Genomic DNA, 22821 nt, shown 5'->3' with positions numbered 1-22821 from the left:
GCTACAGCTGATGATACCAGGGAGAAACACATCACCTTATTTTACAGTCAAGCAGAATCACATGACTCATTTTAGGGACAAGTTGAGTAGTTTGGGGCAGAGTTGCATCGATCTGGCACTGCATTGCTGCAGAAATATAGAAGTGACAGCAACAGGATGAAAGCATCTCAGTCTCCTCTGATTAAACTTTCCCCAAGCTTCATCTAAGATTCCTTCTGTAGGGAGCATGAATGTTTTACTGCCTGCCCTCTTTCAGAGCGCTTCGGGCTCTGGTGGTGGAGATGGTGTTGGCCACAGACATGTCCTGCCACTTCCAGCAGATCAACGGGATGAAAAGCCACCTGCAGCAACATGAGGCGTGAGTGTTTCACGTCTGGGTCCGTCCCGCCTCATGCTGCCAGTCACTCCAGTCCTTCACAATGCTGAAACTATCAAACCATGATTGTTTCTGCTTTACAACCCTTCACGCGCCGCGTCCACTAACTGGACTGGACTTGCAGGCCCGACAAAGCAAAGGCCTCGTCCCTGCTACTGCACACTGCTGACATCAGCCACCCTGCCAAACGCTGGGACCTCCATCATCGCTGGACCACATCCCTTCTGGAGGAGTTCTTTAGACAGGTGACCGCTTTGAATCAATGAGCGGCCTTTTCATTTATGCAGTACTTCACATGGCTCTGCACTAGTGACGAATAAGAATCATTTACACCACAAAGCTGCTTGTTTGTTTATCTGCTATCTAATGAACAGTCTGCTCCAGTGTACCTCTGTTATGGAAACCGTTGTCCCAGTATATCGATTCATTTGGGAGAAAAGTTCAGATGTTTATACGCTGGACCAACATTCGTATCTAGTTGTTGTGCGTGTGGAAGTAGCATGAAAACTAAGTAATTATTTAGTTACTATCAAAGAGTAAGAACATGTCGACACAAATTAGAATCAACAAGGTGAAGTGAATCTGTTAAGTGGGCGTGTCTTCCGTATCCGGCAGGATTCTATGACTTCATGGTGGAACCAACATTTACAGTGCTGACAGAAATGATGGAGAAAACTGTGACTCCGCTTGTTGAGGAGGCATCGCGATCTGGAACGGCTGCCTTCAGACGCTGGAGGTGACAAACAGAAGATTACAAACACTTATTTTAGATGATCCTGTGGTGTAGATCAGCCGTCCCCAACCTGCTCCCGTCTTCCCCTCACGGACCATCGGCTGACGTCCTCATCTCATCAGATCGCTACTACCAAGACAGGAAGTCACAGATAGAAACTAAAACAGACCTTCAAAAGGCCCAATTTCAATTGTTTCCATGTGTCCATTCTGGGCCACCGTAGGAACATGACCACCCCTCCCTAGATAGTTTTAACACTATTAAAAACCAGCATATAGTAAGAATCTATTCAAGTTCCATCATCAGATCCCCGATACGCTACACACTGTTTATTTAAGGAAACTAGTACTTTAATACACTATAACCTTAAGCATGAACAGCACAGCTGCATTATCATCTAAACACGCTAGGAAACAATATTTACAACACGTTGATGCTTTTACTTTGAAGGGTAACGTTGACGGCGTTGCTTTGTCCAATAAGAGGCACCAGCTTTCTACCTCAACACGTCTGACAGGATGTGTGTTTGTGTGCACGTGTCTACACTGTCCACAGTGACCACAGTGTCAGTGGCAGTGATGGAAAGAGGTCCAGTGTGAAGAGTACAGGCTCAGAGGGCAGCTGCTCTCTGACCACGGTGGACTTCAAGGGCTTCAAGGTCACATGGAACAAGGAGATTCACCACAACAGGGAGACGTGGAAGAACCAGGCAACCAAAGGTGCCCATACTTACCACCTGGTATCATCTGTCACTCTCTACAGGGCTCCTTCCAGTCCGGGGGGCCACATTATCAAACACACATCTGAGAAGCAGCTAAGCGTATTAGCTGTGAGAAGACATTGTAGCACTGCTTACTTTATCATGTCCTTATTTAATACACGCATGTCCATGGACTAATTACCTTCTGACAAATACAGGTACAGTCTGGGTTTTACTTCCTTCTGATAATCATGTGAATCAGCCTGTGAGCAGCAGCAGCTTCATCCTAACGTCTTCTGAGTGCTGCAGTGATGTCAAATGAAGCAACATCATAGAGAATATTGCTTTTGTTAATGCGTGTTTGTGTTCTGGAAGACCTGGAGGAAAAGGTCCAGAAGGAGGCAGGGGAGAGTGGCCGGCAAGAGAAGGACACAGCAGAGGAGACACAGCCAAAGAGACACAATTCAGGACAGGAGATGAAGACAGAGGTGGAGGGCCAGGTGGTGTTGGAGAGCAGGGTGCAGCAGGAGGTAAAAAACGCCCAAAGAGGAGGAAGGAGGAAATAATCCAGGTGGACCTTCAGCATCAGGCCCAAAGAACACAGAGGCAAAGCCTGAGGAGCACACTGAGAAGCAGCCGTGCCACAATGGTCAGCATCCCCACAGTGTACTTAGTAGTACTGTGCTCAGGTACACTAAAACTAGTAGGACTATACTTTGACTCATTTTCACAGTATGTGTTTGTTCATTCAGGAAATTAGTAAAAAATACTGTTAAAAGGTATCAAACTAATTTGTAGTTCAATATTCAACATTTACACACAAATGTGGTGAATAAAAGTGGAACAATCTTATTTGTTATCAAACTATCACACATTATTAAAGTTAAAAAGCAATGGCACCTGTTGACATCTGGCAGGTTCCTGTTTATCAGCAGGTAGAAACGTTAAATTATTCAAATTAATAGTATTTAATAAATAATAACGGGGCACCACCCTGGGATCAGGGGCCAATAACCAGACTATAAATGAGTATTCTCACTGTTGGTGTTCACCCAATGTGTAAATAGTCAAAGTTCTGTTTGAAGGTTTGAATTCGAGCACCAGATCATTATCAGAAACTTTAATAGTAAAAAGACGCTCTTCCTTTGCGTTTATTTGCCGTTATACTGTTAAAATATCCTGGTTTTGGTGATCGACCCTTCTGACGTAGGACGTGCACGCGCGATTATCCTGATGACTGACATCTGGGTAAAGGAACCTCAGCTACCAAACAAGGCTCTTACCTGTCTTCTACAGACACCCCTCGTAAGACACTTTTATTTTTTACCTAAGATCCACAAACCACCGAAATCAGGGCCCGTTCCCCACAGAATGCCTCCAGGCCGCCTGTAGTCTCTGACTGTAACGATGAAAGCTATCGTGTGGCGTATTGCCTGGATCACTACCTAAACCCCCCCCAAATAACCTCCATGCCAGCTACCTCATGGACACTTATGATTTCCTCCAGAATGTCCGTAACATCTCTTTGGACGGCAAATCCCTTCACCATGGATATGCACAGTCTCTATACAAACATCGACACAACAATGCGGCTGGCAGCAGTTAAGATTCTGCTACAATTCCCTGAACAATCCAAACCAGACCAGGAGATCCTGAAGCTTTTTCACGGTTTGGTTCACGTCCTGTTTTATTTTGTAGTTTTCTGCCTCTTGTATCCGTAGATAACTTCACTTCCTGCCTTGTCCTGTCATCCCCTGTGATTGTCAGATTTTTTCCACCTGTGTCCAATCACCTGCACCTCCCTAGTGTATTTAAGCCATGTGTGTCTCTTGTCACTTGTTGCGTCATTGTTGAATGTCCGGAAGTCCATGTCTGAGTTTTCCTGGTTCCTGTCGCCGTTTTTGCCCCTTTTATGCTTTTGGAATTTTTGACCATTAATGTCTCTTTGTTTTTTGAAACTCTGCGTTTGAGTCCTGCCTTTCCCGCCATCCTGACAGAATGACACAACCTTTCAAGGACTCAGCAGAGTTTGTTCCCCAGAACCAGTTGTGGGGAACTCGTGGGAGAACGCCTGCCCTCGATCGCCAGCTGGCTTCCTGGCAGACGCAGTCGGCTCTCCTAGAGTCCCGGGAAGGCGTTCGGGTCACCGTTATCGCCGCCCGTCATGACAAGCTTAGCCTAACCAGAAATGACTTTGACATTAATGGCCAACAGTACCTACAGATTAGTGGAGCAGCCATGGCAAGACATTTGCCCCAGCCTATGCAGATATTTACATGGCCACTTGGGAAGAATCCATTCTCCCTTTGTGCGCCAAACGTCCCAGTCATTACTACAGCTATTTGGATGAAGTCTGGGTCTGGCCTCACTCAGGAAAGGAGTTTGACTTCTTCCTCCAGACCTTCAATTCACACCACCCGGTCATTAAACTTACAGCCGTCACCAACTAATGGGAGCTTTTTGGACTTTTTCACTTCAAGGGCCCCAACTTCTCATTGTCTCCCTTTTAAATTAATTTTTTTTTTTTTTTAAACCAACAGATTCACACTTATTGCTATATCGCACCGGTAACCATCACCCTCACGACTTCATTCTGAAGTCCCAATTATTCAGGTTTGAACTGATCTGCTCACGGGCGCAGGACTGAGGCTCGGCCACACAGATCTTATTCAAGGCCTGAGGAGAGAGGGGCTACCCACGATCCCTTCTTAGAAAAGTTAGAAAGGAGGTTTATGGGATATCTCCGCCTTTGAACCGCCGCTCTCCCAGGGGACCAGGACAACACTTTGATCCGCTTCATTAAAACTTACAGCCGCTTTTCAGCATGGGCGACCAGGAACACCAGAAGGAGCTTTGACCGGCTCTTGGGTCCCACATCACTGTTTCCGTTGTTGGACATTGTCTCTGCCCACGGAAGAAACACAAACTGGATGCAGGATGCATTGATCCACCTCTACCAGAACCGCAAGTCACCACCAGGAACCCATTGATCAAAATCCCAAAGGACATCATGTTGCGACACAAAAACTGGTTTTAACAGATCGGTTGTACCGGCCAGGAGTTGAGGACTTGTACCGGTGTTGTGACAGATGGCTGTCACAACACCGGTACAAGTCCTCAACTCCTGGTGTCACACTTCACGAGGCATGGGGTGCACAAACTATTCCTCCAGGGCCCGGCAAACCAACCCAACTAGTCCACATCTGAAAGAAGGATGGAACGCCAGCGGATAGCTTACCTGCTTTCGGTCCACCCATATGGCCTCAATCTGGGGGTCTTCTAAAGACGCTCGGGAACACGTTGAGCCTCTGGGGGCGCGAGTTATCACCCAAAACATAATTACTATGGGAATTGTTAAATTACTATTGATTAGATTGAACAGGATTTGTTCAGTAGCGGCGGATGTCGAGTTGGCCACAAGGATCCTCTTCCGGGTAAATGTCGTGTCCTCAATGAGTCTACAGCATTAAGTATGCAGAACTGGATCGAAAGAGACAAAATGTACAGAATAGAAAAATGAAACGTAATGACAAGAATACAAACAAAAATGCATCAAATTTGGAGAGCTACCAGAATGCATGTGCCCTGCCTTTGCAGTAGAATATAACTTCCATTTCTCCGTCCCAGCAGGGCCTCAGCCTGACCGCCGTCTGATGCATTACACCAAGAGACCCAGCTACTCCCGGATGGTCAGGTCAAAGGTCAATGAGATGCGGCCCATTGATGCCAGGGGGAAAGCTAGGAGACTGCAGCGCATCTCTCTGCGTCGCCGGAAATGAGCCCATGGTATAAAGTCCTCACATCACATCGGCGTGATGTATTTGACTGGTTTTCCAACGGGTCTCCTTCATTTCAAACACGTATCCTTAACTGTTTCTGCATCACCCCCTTTGTTCTGCTGACGTCCCTCTCCTTTTTTCCCTTTTGGGGACCTGCTACTCCTAAATGACTTCTCACATCATTTCCTTATGTGTTTTTGGTTTTATTATTTAAATGTACGTTGATGAAATTAACGTATAATACTGTACATATTATTCTGTATATAGTAGGCTTTCCTATTGTTTTTCCTATTCAGTAATATTCTCATTTTGTGTCACTGCTGAATCTTCTCTCCTGATATTGTCTGAAATCATCTTGTCTAAATAACTCATTACAATGATAACATTGAGTATTTTGTGGTTATATGATAATCAAATGTTTACATCTCCATCAGTTTACTGTAAAGATCCTGTAGTTGTACACAATGTGTCAGAAAACAGCTGGCTCTGCTAATTGTATTTAAAAACTGTGATGTGATTTATGATGTAGAGAGAGAATGTAGAATAGGAGATGATAACAAGAACTGTGCCAGTGGGCCTCCAGCAAAGTGCCTGTGACAGAGCCAGTGATGAGGTGGCGTGACAGGAAATCAGCTACGCTCATCAACGGCCTCACATGTGGATATCAGGACAGCATGAAGCCTGTAGAGCTAAACACACATATCTACCCACTACAGCTGTGGTCAAACGTTTACATACACTTGTAAAGAACATGATGTCATGGCTCTCCTTGAGTTTCCTCTTATTCCTACAAGTCTGATTTTCCTCTGATAGAAGAATCTGTTCCAATCACTCTGTCACAACAACATTCATGAGGTTTGGTTCTTTTAGGACTTAATTATGGGTTAACAGAGAACATGACAGAATCTGCTGGGTCATAAATATACATACAGCAGTGATAATATTTGGTCACATGTCCTTTGGCCATTTTCACTTCTATTAGGCGCTTTTGGTGGCCGTCCACAAGCTTCTCGTTGAATCTTTGACCGCTCCTCTGGACAACAGAATTGGTCCTGTTCAGTTAAATGTGATGGCTCTCTGACATGGACTTGTTTCTTCAGCATTGTTCACATCCACCAGCACCAGATCCATTGGCAGCATAATACTACCACCACCGTGCTTGGCGGTAGACATGGGGGGTATTCCAGAAAGGAGGTTCAACAAACTCTGAGTCTATCCCTGAACTCCGAGTTGACTTACTCTGAGTATCCGCTTCCAGAACAGCTGATCTGCGTTAGTTCATTCATTTTTTGGTTTCGTCTGACCACAGAACTTTCCTCCAGAAGGTCTCATCTTGGTCCACGTGATCAGCAGCAAACTTCAGTCGAGCCTTAAGGTGGCGCTTTTGGAGCAAGAGCTTCCTTCCTGCACGGCAGCCTCTCCGTCCATGGAGATGCCAAACACGACTGTGGACATGGACACTGTGTTCCAGCAGCTTCTACTTCTTGGCAGATCTGCATTTTGGTGGTTCTCTGTTGACTCTTCCCCCTCCTGACCAATGTTCTCTCAGCAGCAGGTGATAGCTTGTGTTTTCTTCCTGATGGTGACAAAACAGCGTCGTGCACTTTATACTTACAAACTACTGTTTGCACTGTTGCTCTTGGGACCTGCAGCTGCTTTGAAATGGCTCCAAGTCACTTTCCAGACTTGTTCAAGTCGATGATTCGCTTTGTCAGATCCATGCTGAGCTCCTTTGACTTTCCCATTGTAGCGTTTGTGGGCGTTTGTGTCCAATGAGCTCTATTTAAATGCCTCAGAGTCACCAGCTGTAGTCACTCATAAGCACTCACAAGAGGTTAAGAGGCCATGAAGCTCATTGCATTGACACAACGTTCTAAGGCACCAAAACTGCTAATTCATGTTGCTGTATGTATATTTTACACCCAGCAGATTTGATCACTTTTATTTATATATATATTTCTGTCCAACACACACTTTCAATACTCCACTTTGTGAGGAGATAAACTCCACCCTGTTATCAAATGTGTGCTTGTGCTTTGTGTGTTTTTGTTGGTGACTTAAGTGTGATATTTGGTGCAGAATGAAAGCTTCAAGTTGCACCTGAAGTAGCGAGCTCAGTAGTTTGTGTTGTTGTGAGACGGCTCTGCGTGAAGGTTAATAAGGTTAATAAAGCAACTTATTCATTACTCATTTCTTTATTTACTCACTTCCTTCTTCAACATGCTGCACCACCAATGTTTCCTCTGTGCTATTGACACAGCAACAGGGCTGTAGAATAAATACACATATTATGGAGGAAATAGTACAAAAGTCAATAGTACAGCATCTTTAAAAAGGATCAGAGTATTTCAAAAGAAATAATACAGCGTGTTGAAATAATCTTTATTTGATGGCCTGTTTAAACATGTACAGTTGTTTCCAATAAAAGTCATTTATTAACATTAGAGCCAAACAATTCTATTTCTGTTAAAGTAACACATGGAGTAAATGTTGTAAATGACATTATAGTGAATAAAAACACAAGTAACGCATATTCAATATTTCCTTGAGAGGTTTGCTGAACCATTAAAAAGCTTCTTGTTCAAAACAAACCTGATTATGTGAAATTAGATTTGATTTCACTCAACAGATTTAGAAAGATTTGAAGTTAAAATGGGCTCAAAAAGAATTACACATTCATATTTTCCTTCTTCACCTTGTTTTTATTATTGCTGATGAAGCGCACACACACATAAGGACACATTTGTCTCATATGGGGGGACAGATGAAAGAGCGTCTTATAAAATGTCTTCTTGAACACATAAAGATGAAGATTAAAGCCTAATTAGGAGCCAATATCTAAATGATCATCTATTGATTGAAGGAGCACAGCAGCATTAAGCTGAGCTCTTTCCCACTTCCATCTGAGTCCCAGAGAGCTGTGGACCCCCCAGAGTCCAGACCAGCTCAGGTACCCCTCACCTGCTCCACCTGCATCTACACCCACATGAACCACCATCAGCTGTACAGACTGAACTATGTGGTGAGCAGAGAGGAAGGTTCTCCACCAGGAGGAGACTCTCCCTCCTGAAGAGGACACAGAGACACTGAGGAACCATAAGACCAGAACCAGAACCCAGGATAAAGAGGTTCAGTGAATGTGGTGATGAAGGTGTGGAGGTGGATCAGTGTGTCAGAGGAGACTCTGTAGAAGGACAGAGAGCCAGCAGGACAGTCCACATACACTGCTACTCTACCAGAGGAGGAGGAGGAGGAGGAGGAGGAGGAGGTGCGTGTTACTGTCTCATTGTGACAGACAGAGTAACCTTCATCAGAGCAGATCAGACTCCAGGACTGATCATTGTATCCAAACAAACAGTCTCTACTGTCTCCTTTCCTCCTGATTCCTCTGTAACTCACTGATACATAAACTCTTCCTCTCCACTCGACCTCCCAGTAACAGCGACCAGTCAGACCAGTTCTACACAGCAGCTGAAGACAGTCAAATCTGTCTGGATGATCAGGATATGACTGATCCTCTATCACACGTGTCACCTTCCTGTTGTTGTCAGACAGTTTGAGTCGTTTGTTTACTGTGTTTGTGTCGATTGTGAGTTCACAGGAATCTGATGAGAGAACAAGACACAATACAGCTGCAGTTATTAATCATGTGTTCATCTACTGACACGTTGATGATGACATCACAGAGGTGAATGAGTGATGTCACAGTGTGAAGATGGTTGAATCTTCATGAATCAAAGCACACTTACACTTCCTCAGACCTGGTCTCAACCATCGGACTCCATCAGGCTCCACCCTGAAAGGAGGAGGGGGGTCAGAGCAGCATGGAGACATGGACATTACATCACTCTCACACACAGCTTTGTCCTTCATGTCCACATGGAGCACCTCTTCTTCTTCTACCACTACTTACAGACGACCACAGACTGTCAGTCAGGCGTCACACAGCGACGAGGTGCTGGAATATATTCATGAAGAAGATGAATGGATAACAAATAAGAAATGGACCTGTCACTGTACTTTCACCAGATGTGAATTCAAACGGGAGAAATGACGTCATGCTACAGATCAAGCTTCATGGGACGTGTGCAAAGGAACATTCACATTAAACTGTTTCATAAAGATAAAGCAGATACAGACCATTCAGTATTCACACAATGTGCATGTTTCCATGTTGTCCCCATTTGTGGACAATGTCTCTCCCTGTGGTTCGCTGGAGTCCCAAAACTTTACAAATGGCTTTGTCACCTTTTCCACACTGATGGATCTCAATGACTTTGTTCCTCATTTGTTCCTGAATGTCTTTGGATCGCAGCCTGATGTCTCGCTTGTGAGGATCTTGTGGTCTACTTCACTTTGTCAGGCAGCTCCTATTTAAGTGATTTCTAGATTGAGAACGGCTGTGGCTGGAGAAATGGAACTGGGCTTTCCAAAGATGTGATGAACCTCACTTCATTTATGTTTTCATCACTTTTTCACACAGGGCCATTTAGGTTTGGATTCTTTTCTCCCCTTAATGATACAAACTGCATTTTGTGTTTACTTGCGTTATCTGTGTCTAATATTTACATTAGTTTGATGATCTGAAACATTTAAGTGTGACATGCAGGCATGAAAACGGGTCACGGGTGAAAAAGGTGAGACGGATGTTTCCCCTCTAGGGGTTTTCAGCTGGTTTTGTCCCAGGGACCAACATTCTGAATAGAAAGTCACTGCGGCCTGTAACCTGGACCTCAAGTTCATAAGAAGAGATTGCGCCAAAGGATCGATCTCTTTCGCCTGACTTCCCGTTAGTGACAGATCGAGACAACACAACGTTGTTTGGTTTCTTTTCTTTCCCTCCAATTCCCAAGTTTCAGTCTTAATCTCGCTGGACGAACTCAAGACTCGCGCTCCACTACGTCCCGCTTCCTTTTCCCTTTTGATTTCATTCCTGTTGACTCCAGAGGACCGGAGAGACAGCTGCTCTCTGACCCCCCGCCGCCTCTGTTCCCAACGAGAAGTTCGGACCCCACGGCCGAAATCGCCTTCATCCACTGAGTTTCCCTACGCGGAGCTCAACTGTCCTCAGTCAGCTGGAAGCTGATGACCAACGCCCATCAAACAGTAACACTGGTTTTCTGGGCAGACTAATTTAGCGTGTTGATATGAACTTGATGTTTATGTGATTTGTTCAGTCATAACGTGGTACGATAGAGTCCGGATCAACGAATCCGCTACCTTTGATTTATGTTTGAATGTGTACCTGCAAATGTTGTAATGTCCCCTGTTGATCTGATGCTGTGATACGTTTGCTGTAAGAGAGTGAAAGCGCCGACTGTGTTACGCTGTTGAATGATGTCTCATGGTCAGAATAGTTCCTTATTTTCTTTTCTTTTCCCGGGTCTCCGCCGTGAGATCCGTTTGCCTGTGGTTTCATTTCGTATCGCCAGCCACATCGTTGGTTCTGTAACTGCACACACATGGATCCGACCATCCTGATTCACGTTGCTGATCTACGTTCCGCTGGTCGCGGGACAGAATCTCCTCGCGCCGCGTCTAAGTATCCCCCCCCTCCTTCGTCCAAGCCGTAGTCCCTAGCAACAGATAGCGTTGCCATAGCAGTGCGACTGTCGGCTTCCTCGTTGCTTTAATACAGGGGTGTCCAAAGTACGGCCCGCGGGCCAACTGCGGCCCGGGATCCATTTTTTTCTGGCCCGCAGCAAATTATAAAAATAGAATGGAATGTGGCCCACACATGAAACTTGCCCTTGACTGTATTGTAGTTCTTAGTTTGACCAGTAGGTGGAGCTACTCACTAGCTGCAGTCCTAATGCAGCTTTGCCACAAAAAAAATGTCTAAATAAAAAATTTCCACGACGACAAAATGGCAGAACCAAAGAAACGCAAGATAGCAAGTGAATGCAGAACATTTCAAACACGGTGGGAAAATGAATATTTCTTCAAAGAAGTCAAGGAGAAGTGTGTCTGTTTGATTTGCAATGAAACGGTTGCAGTGATGAAAGAGTCCAATGTACGACGACACTACGAAACCAAGCATCCGACCTTCACGTCCTACACTGCTGCTGAGCGAGAGGACAAAGTCCAGCACATGGCAGCTAACCTGCAGGCTCAACAACAGTACTTTTACCCTGCTAACAAACACAAGAAAACGCTACATTAGCTAGCTATGAGGTAGCTCAACTCATCAGAGAATTAAGCTTTCCTATCTGATGTCGATGCTGAATACGGGGACGTACTCTATCATTGTGACGTGCGCTGGCTTAGTCGCGGCTCCGTGCTGAAGCGGTTTTATTCCCTTATTGCCTTTCTAGTTGATCTTACTGGTCATCTGAACCCACTGAACACGAGCCTACAAGGCAAAGACCAGCTTGTACCACAACTTTCTGTGCGAAGCTTCGTCTTTTTGAGACACAACTACGCAACTTCAACCTTGCGCACTTCCCTACGCTGTCCGAAATCAAACGTGCTCATCCAAAGGCCGACCTCTCTGCTAAAAAGGGGAAATATGTTTCTGTGATCACAACTCTTATGACACAATTCAATCAGCGCTTCCAAGATGTTTCTGTCATTGAGAAAGAAATCAAGCTGTTCTCAACTCCCTTCCTGCTGGATGCAGAAGAAGTGGAAGAGAGTCTGCAATTAGAACTCATCGAGATGCAGCTCCTCTCCCTACCCGACTTCTACCGGAGCTTGGAAAAGGCCAAGTTTCCTCTGATGCGACGCCACGCAAAAAGAATGACCAGTCTGTTTGGCACAACATACATATGCGAGCAAACATTTTCTCTGTGAACTCTGAACAAAAGCAGATTGAGAACCAAAATGAGCGACAGCCATCTCTGTGATGTCCTTCACATCTCAACCAGCAAACTTACTCGTGACCTGCCAGCCGTCCTTCAGTCCAGAGCAGCATCACTGCTCCCATTAAGTGCAACACTGTTCCCATTGTAGGCGAGTTCAAATATATTACACAGTATTCATGTGTTCAAAAGCCCAATTACTTAATAAATGCAGTCAATTAAAGTTGATAACATTTTCTAAAACACGTTAGCTGATGAATGATTTGCATAAGTAGGTTAAATAAAGCCTTCCCTCTTTATACAGGGCTGTGAAGGGGGTCCCCATCCTGACGAAGAAGCAATCTGAGGCTGCAGTTTATTTGAAAATAGAGAAATGAAAACCCATACGTAGAAAGATGTGATTTATGCAGTTTTTTCTGTAAGTATAATAAATTATCAAGCATAATTTACCTACATTTGATTGATTGATTTGTATTACTGTTAATACACTAGAGGTGATATACCTTAACTTTAGTGAGCGGCTCAATCTTTCGCATATTTTTCTGTCTGTGGCCCTCAGTGAAAAAAGTTTGGACCCCCCTGCTTTAATACGTGGAACACTTCCTGCATCTCGCTCTCGCTCGCCCCTCGCGTCCAGTAGTCGTATTACACTGTTTAACGTTCCCGTCTTCCTCGGTGGTTTGATTTAACGGTCTCACTTCCGCCCCGCTGCTCTCGCTCGCCCCCTAGTGTGATAACCGGCACTCCGCTTGTTGTTGCGCGCAACCGCACCGCCGTTCCTTCCCTGCACCCCCCTCGTCTCCCCCCCCTCTCTCCGTTGACATACATCGCCAGTGCTCGAACTTAACTCCTTCCAACATCTTCACTCTCAAGGAGTGAATATCAATTATGAGACTTGATTTATAGTATTGGTTATTGGTCCCTGTTAGCTCAGGGTGGTGCCATGTTATTTATTCATTCTGAGAAGTATCTTAGTGATTATTAATAATTCTATTAATGTCCATAAGTTAGTTCCTCATTTGCTAGTAACCTAATACGACCCCCTAGCCGCTCCCAACACTTCTCATCCAACCACAATCACATTCACTCCATCCGGATGGCAACATTTATCTGGATAGGGTGTTTTTGGTATGTTCTGTTCATTTCTACGATATAGTTGATACTAATTCCAGGGCCACCATCAGCTGTTGGTTCTTCACTGAGCGTCTGTGGCCGACTGTCACCTGTAGCTTCAACAAGTCCACTCTTATCATCCAGGGAACCGTCTCTCAGTGCAAAGCACCAAAAGCAGGTGAAGCTGAACTCCTTTAAAACACCAAACGTTCCTCCTGTGATGATCCATCAAGACGCTTTGAACAGATTGTTTCTCTGACTGTTTGTCTCTTAATAATAATGTCTGGACTAAAGGACAAACACACACTGGAGGCAGAGGACCAGCATCTAAACATCCAAGTGTTGTTTGAGTTGTTAAGAGCCCACAAACCTGCAGCGTGACCACGTTGACTCATATCAACCCACCATGATGCCGTCAACGTGTCAGGAGACACTGTCCTCTCTTATAACGTGGAGACAAGACAAAGCTCCAGAGAAACAAGGCTTTCATCACCTTCCTCCCTGTTCAGGCTCATCCTGGCTACTGTTCCTCAATACTTCTGTCTGTGTTGATGGCCTCATGTGGGACACAAACAGTTTGATGAGTCTCTGGTAGTTTGAGGTCAGCTCGGTGTGTCAGGGTCTTATTAACCAGGCTGAGAGTGGGACAGAGAAAAGGTTTCCAGCTCTACCTCCTCTACCAGACTGATGGTCTGTGGCTGCAGCCTCTTCATACCTGAGAGTCTCCAGTCTCCAGTGAGGATCCTCTAGTCCAGCAGACAGCAGCTTCACTCCTGAGTCTCCTGGATGATTGTAGCTCAGGTCCAGCTCTCTCAGATGGGAGGGGTTGGAGCTCAGAGCTGAGGCCAGAGAAGCACAGCCTTCCTCTGAGATCAGACAGCCTGAAAGCCTGCAACACCCAGAATAAGACACGTCACATGATCTGAGGGAGCTGTGAGGGCTGGAAGGTCACTGCAGTACTGAGATACTATCAGGTACAGAGGGGTCACATTAACATGGTTACTGACTCGTTTTCCAGTCACAACTAAACACCCACTAATGTACATCAACAACCTGATAACATTACTACTAACTCTAAATGTCAAATATTTACATTATATTGAAAATAAACACATTTTATGTAAATAGTTGGAAAATACACATTTGATTCAAATCATGGAAGCAGAAAGAATCTTATGAAGGTCAGAAATGTACCATGGATGTAAATAAAGAATTGAATCCTGACCTGAGAGTCTCCAGTTCACAGTTTGGACTCTTCAATCCAGCAGACAGCAGCTTCACTCCTGAATCCTGCAGGTGGTTGTTACTCAGATCCAGCTCTCTCAGACTAGAGGACTGGGAGCTGAGAACTGAGGACAGAGCGTCACAGCTTCTCTCTGAGAGGTTACAGCCACTCAGTCTGAAGAGACAACAATGAACAAGAAAAATAACATTGGTGTTAAAATGAAATCCTATTTCATATAAAATCAGTTAAGTGTTTACAAAGTACTAGTGTAGACTAGACTACTAAAAAAGGAAAGTGACTAAAAAGGATCTTTATTTGCTAATTTAATGTCAGTTACCATCTACACCTTAAATGAGGAACCATCAAACTCCAAGCAGATTGTCACTGAAGCGCCAGAAATGCAAGTTTCAGTCGCTTTTACACCTCTGCTTTTGCCATTTTCCTCAATGAACCATATTAAAATAACATCACACAGCATGAATAAGAGGATTAATAGGACGACCCTGTGATGATTTATCGTGAGCCAACATTGTGTTTTATTTCCCTCCATATCAAATGTGTTGGTTCAACAAGGATCCGATGATGTGATGGAAACAAACAGATTTTTGTCCCTAGTTTAGTCTCTTAGATTAGATCTTCTGGCTCCATAGATAAGGTTCATCTTCTGGTGAAAGGTTTTTATGAAGTCTGAAATCCTGATGAACAATAATGATGCTCATGCTGTGGAGTAGATAGTTTAAGACAGTGATTCCCAAAGTGTGGGCCGCTGCCCCCTGGTGGGCCGCGAGAGGTCATTTACAGTAAATAAATAAAACAAATGGACGTTCTCGCTGAGCACTTCATGAGATTAAAGAACGAGAGACGGCGCCCTTTTCTCTACAGTAGCTCAACCATCTTAATGGGGAAAAATAAGTTATTCTAAAAGCAGCCGAAGATTTAAGGCGTGGATGGCGAGGGGGGCGGCGGAAGCGGACGCACCTCGCAGCATCCATCGGACCCTGAAAGCATCGTCTCCACCTCCCCACCCCCCCCATCCACCCCCCCCATCCACCCGCCCCGACGCCAAACGTTTGACTGCTATTCGGCGGCAAATCACCAGCCGGTCTGCGAGCTGGACGCATCGGTCTTAATGTGCCGGTAATGATGGTAAATGATGCTTGTAGCTGGTTGTCATCTACGCTCCACTACGGTTACATAAAGGTGGCGTTTGTGTTTTGACAACGTTTTATCTCATGATTTAGACTTTCTATCCCCTTTCTTCAGTGCGGAAATGGGCTTCTATAGTTGTGTGAATGCATCACTCCAGCCAATCCAAAGACGGGGTTTGTAACCAATCATCAGAAAGAATCTTATGAAGGTCAGAAATGTACCATGGATGTAAATAAAGACACCAAATGGACTTTAATTGAATCCTGACCTGAGAGTCTCCAGTTCACAGTATGGACTCTTTAGTCCAGCAGAAAGCAGCTTCACTCCTGAATCCTGCAGGTGGTTGTTACTCAGATCCAGCTCTCTCAGACTAGAGGACTGGGAGCTGAGAACTGAGGACAGAGCGTCACAGCTTCTCTCTGAGAGGTTACAGCCACTCAGTCTGAAGAGAAGGATGAAGAAGAAGCAGTAAGTTTAAAAGATGGCAGCATATTTAAGTTCTGATGTATGAATCGAACTCTCGCTTTACTTACAGAACTTTGTTGGAGGCTTTGACCACTGGCAGCAGCCTCAGAAGAGCCTCCTCTGAAGCAGAGTATTTCTTCAGGTCAAAAACCTCCAGATCTTCTTCGGATGACAGTAAGATGAAGACCAGAGCGGACCACTGAGCAGGAGACAGTTCATCTGTGGAGAGACGTCCTGATCTAAGGGACTCTTGGATCTCCTCCACTAGAGAAACATCATTCAGTTCGTTCAGACAGTGGAACAGATTGATGCTTTTCTCTGGAGACACATCCCCACTGATCTTCTCCTTGATGTACTGGACTGTTCTCTGATTGGTCTGTGAGCAACTTCCTGTCTGTGTCAGCAGACCTCGTAAGAGAGTCTGATTGGTCTCCAGGGAAAGACCCAGGAGGAAGCGGAGGAACAAGTCCAGGTGTCCATTAGGACTCTGTAAGGCCTTGTCCACAGCACTCTGGTAGAGACGTGTTGGTTTGTCTCTAAAGACTTTAGACCACAGGGAGGTTGTTTGTTCTTCTGACAGCAGATTGACACCAGAGCTGAAGAAGGTCAGATGGACATGAAGAGCAGCCAGAAACTCCTGAACACTCAGATGGACGAAGCAGAAGACCTTGTCCTGGTACAGTCCTCTCTCCTCTCTGAAGATCTGAGTGAACACTCCTGAGTACACTGAGGCTGCTGTGATATCGATGCCACACTCTGTCAGGTTGGATTCATAGAAGATGAGGTTGCCTTTCTGCAGCTGATCAAAGGATAGTTTTCCCAGAGATTTGATCATCTTCCTGCTCTCTGGACTCCAGTGTGGATCCGTCTCAGCTCCTCCATCGTACTTGACCTTCTTTACTTTGGACTGAACCACCAGAAAGTGGATGTACATCTCAGTAAGGGTCTTGGGCAGCTCTCCTCCCTCTCTGGTCTTCAACACCTCCTCCAGAACTGTAGCAGTGATCCAGCAGAAGACTGGGATGTGGCACATGATGTGGAGGCTTCGTGAGGTCTTGACGTGAGAGATGATCCTACTGGCCTGCTCCTCATCTTTGAACCTCTTCCTGAAGTACTCCTCCTTCTGGGGGTCGGTGAACCCTCTGACCTCTGTCACCATGCCAACGCACTCAGGAGGGATCTGATTGGCTGCTGCAGGTCGTGTGGTTATCCAGAGGCGAGCAGAGGGAAGCAGCTTCCCCCTGATGAGGTTTGTGAGGAGCACATCCACTGAGGCCGACTCTGTGACATCAGTCAGGACCTCATTGTTGAGGAAGTCCAGAGGAAGTCGACACTCATCCAGACCGTCAAAGATGAACACAACCTGGAACTCTTCAAACCTGCAGATTCCTGCTGCTCTGGTTTCACTGAAGAAGTGATGAACAAGTCCCACCAAGCTGAACTTCTTCTCTCTCAGCACATTCAGCTCTCTGAAGGTGAATGGAAATGTGAACTGTATGTCCTGGTGGTCTTTGTCTTCAGCCCAGTCCAGAGTGAACTTCTGTGTTAAGACTGTTTTCCCAATGCCAGCCACTCCCTTAGTCATCACTGTTCTGATTGGTTCCTCTCCTCCAGCTGAGGCTTTGAGGAGGTCTTCTCGTCTGATGGTTTTTTCTGGTCTGGCTGGTCTCCTGGATGCTGTTTCAATCTGTCTGACCTCATGTTCTTCATTGACCTTTGCAGTCCCTCCCTCTGTGACGTAGAGCTCTGTGTAGATCTCATTCAGAAGGGTTGGGTTTCCTGCTTTAGCGATCCCCTCAAACACACACTGGAACTTCTTCTTCAGGTTGGATTTGAGTTCACGCTGACAAACTGGAGCAAGAAGTCCTGAATGAAGACAACAAAGAAGATCAATGAGTCACAGAATAGATTTCAACATGTCCTTACGTCAGAGAATGACTATGAATATATTCTGTCCATCTCTGGAGACATTAGTGAAGGTCTCATTTATCAGCATGGTAAGTCTGTAGCGAAATCCTCTTACTGCTCTGCAGACGCTCAGCCAGCTCCTCCTGCTTCATTCTCCTCAGGAAGTGCACTGAGATCTTCACAAAGGCCTCTCTGCTCCTCCTCTGCTCTTCATCCAGCTCCTCCTCATCCTCCTTCTCTAAGCATTCTGGGTAATCTGAACTCACAACCTTCTGGATCTTCTTCAGCTCGTTCTTCAGAAAAGTGAGGATGTTCTCCTCCAGCAGCTGGAACAGAACATTCTATGAATGACACCAACTAGAACATGGAAGCCACCATCAGGTCCATGTTGGACAGACGGACAATCCACTGGTCTACAAAGTGCAGCATGGAGATGATGGTGACCTGAGAGATGTTAAAGTAGTTGTTCATGTACACACCATGAAGATGGAGTCCAGGTGTGTTTGATGCTGCTGGGCAGACGGACCTGTGGGAACCTCTGAGCTCTCCTGGTCCTCTCTGGAGAGGAACATAAACCATCAGTTCACATGGTGGTTGGACCATCAACCACAATACAACATTAGTTAAAGATATTGGCTTCTGTCATTACATTACATTACATTACATGTCATTTAGCTGACGCTTTTATCCAAAGCGACGTACAATAAGTGCATTCAACCATAGGGTACAAACTCAGGAGAACAAGAAACAAGAAAGTGCAATTTCCTCAAATAAGCGAATTTACAATTTGCTATAGATGAGTGACGTCACAAGTACAATTTAAGTGCTACAATTTGTTAGTCTTTAGTCGAGATAGAGTCTGAAGAGGTGTGTCTTTAGTTTGCGGCGGAAGATGTGAAGGCTCTCTGCGGTCCTGATGTCTTCAGAGAGCGCGTTCCACCATTTCGGCGCAAGGACAGCGAAGAGTCGAGACCTAGTCGAGTGTTTTGCTCTCAGTGAGGGAGGGACGAGTAGTTTTGCAGATGCAGAGCGGAGAGTGCGGGTTGGGATGTAGGGTTTGACCATGTCCTGGATGTAAGCTGGACCCGATCCATTCACAGCATGGTACGTGAGCACCAGTGTTTTGAACTGGATGCGGGCGGCCACCGGTAGCCAGTGAAGAGAGCGGAGGAGTGGAGTAGTGTGGGAGAATTTCGGAAGGTTGAAGACCAGTCGAGCTGCTGCATTCTGAATGAGCTGCAGAGGTCGAATGGCGGTGGCAGGGAGACCTGCCAGGAGGGAGTTGCAGTAGTCCAGGCGGGAGATGACAAGAGCCTGAATCAGTACCTGCGCTGCCTTCTGAGTGAGAAGGGGACGTATTCTCCTGATGTTGTAGAGCGTGTATCTACAGGATCGCGTTGTCGCAGTGATGTTGGGAGTCAGGGAGAGTTGGTTGTCGAGTGTGACGCCGAGGTTCTTAGCAGTCGAAGTGGGCGTTAGCACAGAGTTTCCAAAGTTGACTGTCAGGTCCTGGGTAAGCGAGTCTTTTCCGGGAAAGAGAAGTAGTTCAGTCTTGTCGGGGTTGATTTTCAGATGGTGGGCGGACATCCACTGAGAGATGTCAGTTAGACAGGCAGAGATCCGAGCCGCCACCTGGGTGTCCGAGTGAGGGAAGGAGAGAATTAGTTGGGTGTCATCGGCATAGCTGTGGTAAGAGAAGCCATGCGAGCGAATGACAGCGCCAAGAGAGTTGGTGTAAAGCGAAAACAGGAGGGGACCCAGCACTGAACCCTGAGGAACTCCAGTAGTAAGAGGACACGGTTCCGACACAGATCCTCGCCAGGTTACCCGGTAGGTGCGGCCATCGAGGTAGGACGAGAGAAGGGAGAGAGCAGAGCCTGTGACACCAAGTTCCTGAAGGGAGGAAATAAGGATCTGGTGGTTGACCGTGTCAAATGCAGCAGAGAGGTCCAGAAGGATGAGGACAGAGGAGAGAGAGGCGGCTCTAGCAGTGTGGAGTTGCTCAGAGACAGCAAGGAGAGCAGTCTCTGTAGAGTGGCCTGCCTTGAAACCTGACTGGTGGGGGTCAAGGAGGTTGTTACAGTGGAGATAAGAGGAGAGTTGATTAAAGATAGCACGTTCAAGGGTTTTGGACAAGAAGGGAAGAAGAGAGACCGGTCTGTAGTTGTTTTCTTCAGAAGGGTTGAGGGTGGGTTTCTTCAGGAGAGGGTTGACTCTTGCCTCCTTCAGAGAATTGGGAAAACAGCCAGATGACAGAGCGTTGATGATGAGAAAGGTAAGGAACGGAAGAAGGTCAGGTGCGATAGATTGTAGAAGATGTGATGGAATGGGGTCAAGAGGGCAGGTGGTCGGACGGGCAGAGGTTACTAGGGTAAGAATTTGGTTAGGAGAGAGGGCGGTGAAAGAGGGAAGTGAGGGCGAAAGAGGTGAGGTCGGTGGGACGCGAGAAGTAGGTGGTGGGTTTGAGAAGGAGGAGCGTATGTCAGCTATTTTCTTGGTGAAGTAGTTGACAAAGTCTCCCGGAAGAAGGGTGGAGGGGGGAGGAGGGGTAGGGGGTTCGAGGAGATTGGAGAAGATCGAGAAGAGTTTTTTGGGGTTAGAGAATGAGGATTCGATTTTGGACTGGTAGAAAGAGCTTTTGGCAGAAGAGATAGAGGCAGAGAACGAGGAGAGGAGAGATTGAAATTCAAGCAGGTCGTCAGGTCGTTTATATTTACGCCATCTCCTTTCCGACGCTCGCATGGTGGCTCTCATGGCACGGACCGGTTGAGACAGCCACGGAGCCGGAGGGGATTTGCCAGTCCGTCGTGTCGTAAGAGGGCAGAGAGAGTCTAGAGAGGAGGAAAGAGTTGAGAGGAGAGTCTCTGCAGCAGCGTTCGGATGCAAGAGTGAGAAGGAGTCAGTTGAAGGGAGAGCTGATAGAACAGAGGATGCCAGCGAGGAGGGAGAGAGGGAGCGAATATAGCATGATGGATCATGATGAAAACCAGATGCTGAAGACTGTCGATCATGACGGACAGTTTATTAGTTGAGTGACAGTTAGTCATCAGTTTCATCTGGTTTTAGTTCTTACTGTGGGTCATAAAAACAACGTCTGCAGACCTCTGCATCTGGTACAAAGTCCTATGGAACTACTCCAAACCTCTTTAGTCCGTCCCCTGACCTCTAGAAGTCTCCTTAGATCTTCTGAAACTAGTCTTTGGACCTTTTCACAGAGTCTACTGACGATACTTTGTCCAAACCTCTGCATGGAGTCCAGAGACCACGTCAGCTGGTCCACAGAGCACTGAGTTTATTCTAATCACATGTTCAGTCCCAGTCATCTGTCTCCAGAAACCTGCAGCTGTCTCCAGATGTGACCTCTGCTGATCCTGATGTGGAGGAACTAGCTCACATTGTGTTTACATCTAAGGATGTTTACAGTTAATGATTCACACTTAAACACACACAGACCAGTTAGATGATGGGTGTCTAACTCAAGGCCCGAGGGCCAAATCTGGTCTGCGGGGGGTCCAGTGCAGCCCACTGGATGACTTTACTATTGTGAGAATTACACAAAGACACAAATAGCTTTTCTATAAAAGTAGCTGCTATTCCTAATCAGTCCACTGGGGGGTCGCACTGGTCGCCAGCCAATCCCAGGGCCAACACAGAGACACACAACCATTCACACATCTACGGGAAATTTAGAGTCCCCAATTAATCCCAGAGCATGTCTTTGGATTGCTGGAGGAAGCCGGAGAACCCGGAGAGAACCCAAGCAGACACGGGGAGAACATGCAGACTCCACACAGAAAGGCCACTTGGCGGAATCGAACCCAGGACCTTCTTGCTGTGAGGCGACAGTGCTAACCACCACGCCACCGTGCCGCACAATACTAATCATGGTTATTATTATTTTTTATCTTTCATCGTAGGCGTTGGACAACAGTACTTTCCAGGTTCAGGATCAGGTCCAGCTCCAGGTCCTGGTCTCTGATGGATCCTGGTTACACATGTATGTATTAAATGTATTGATCACAACATTAAAGCTACTCTCACATCGGCAATTAAGAATTAAAGCCAATAAAGCGTCTGTCTATGTCTAGCTGTATCTCACCCTTTTGTTGTGACACAATACTAATCATGGTTATTATTATTTTTTATCTTTCATCGTAGGCGTTGGACAACAGTACTTTCTGATTGATGTTGTCTTCATGGACAGATGGGAATACTTCCAAAGCCATTCTATTGTCTCTCAATCACAACGATGTGAGCGTGATGACGTCTGGGCCGTGGTGACTGATAATGCTGCTCACTGTCTGAAGGAATACAGGAGGCTCTGAGAGGAGTGTTGCCCAACAGCGTACATGTAACCTGCCTCTGCCATGTCATCACGCTGGTGGGTGAGACCTGGCAGCTCTGCAAATCATTCTCCATTGTGACATGGATGAGATCTGCCTGCTAGAAAGAGAAGATGCTGCTTCCTCATCAGCAAGGAGTTTGTGCAAGCTAAGGCTCCGAGTTGCACTTGGAATTGAAGTTTACAATGTTTTTGATATTTACACCAAAGTTAAGTTGAATTTCCAAAGTA

The 22821-nt window shown here is 46.0% G+C and overlaps 2 protein-coding genes and 1 pseudogene across 4 annotated transcripts in view; 1 reads left to right on the top strand and 2 right to left on the bottom strand.

The window, feature by feature from the left end:
- LOC120814248 (dual specificity calcium/calmodulin-dependent 3',5'-cyclic nucleotide phosphodiesterase 1A-like) overlaps positions 1-22821 on the top strand; it is a 609273-nt pseudogene that overhangs the window by 237805 nt on the left and 348647 nt on the right. The gene's annotated exons all lie outside the window — the stretch shown is intronic.
- The window catches only part of LOC144390262 (protein NLRC3-like), a 55868-nt gene that overhangs the window by 25495 nt on the left and 7552 nt on the right, over positions 1-22821 (bottom strand). The window lies entirely within an intron of this gene.
- Positions 10414-21253, bottom strand: LOC144390286 (protein NLRC3-like). Of its 2 annotated transcripts, XM_078096770.1 has the most exons (6): positions 18728-21253; positions 18364-18574; positions 16409-18206; positions 16144-16317; positions 14727-14900; positions 10414-14390 (listed from the first exon to the last, which is right to left on the bottom strand). In XM_078096770.1, exons 1-6 carry the CDS (start codon positions 18818-18820, stop codon positions 14117-14119), a joined length of 2724 nt encoding a protein of 907 aa, XP_077952896.1. In that variant the 5' UTR covers positions 18821-21253; the 3' UTR covers positions 10414-14116. The 2 variants fall into 2 exon arrangements, with proteins under 2 accessions (XP_077952896.1, XP_077952897.1); XM_078096771.1 differs by lacking the exon at positions 14727-14900 and having other exon boundaries at positions 18728-21246.

The sequence above is a fragment of the Gasterosteus aculeatus genome, chromosome 21 (assembly GCF_964276395.1).
Source record: "Gasterosteus aculeatus chromosome 21, fGasAcu3.hap1.1, whole genome shotgun sequence".
Classification (NCBI taxonomy): domain Eukaryota; kingdom Metazoa; phylum Chordata; class Actinopteri; order Perciformes; family Gasterosteidae; genus Gasterosteus; species Gasterosteus aculeatus.
This window is presented reverse-complemented; position numbering and strand designations above follow the sequence as displayed.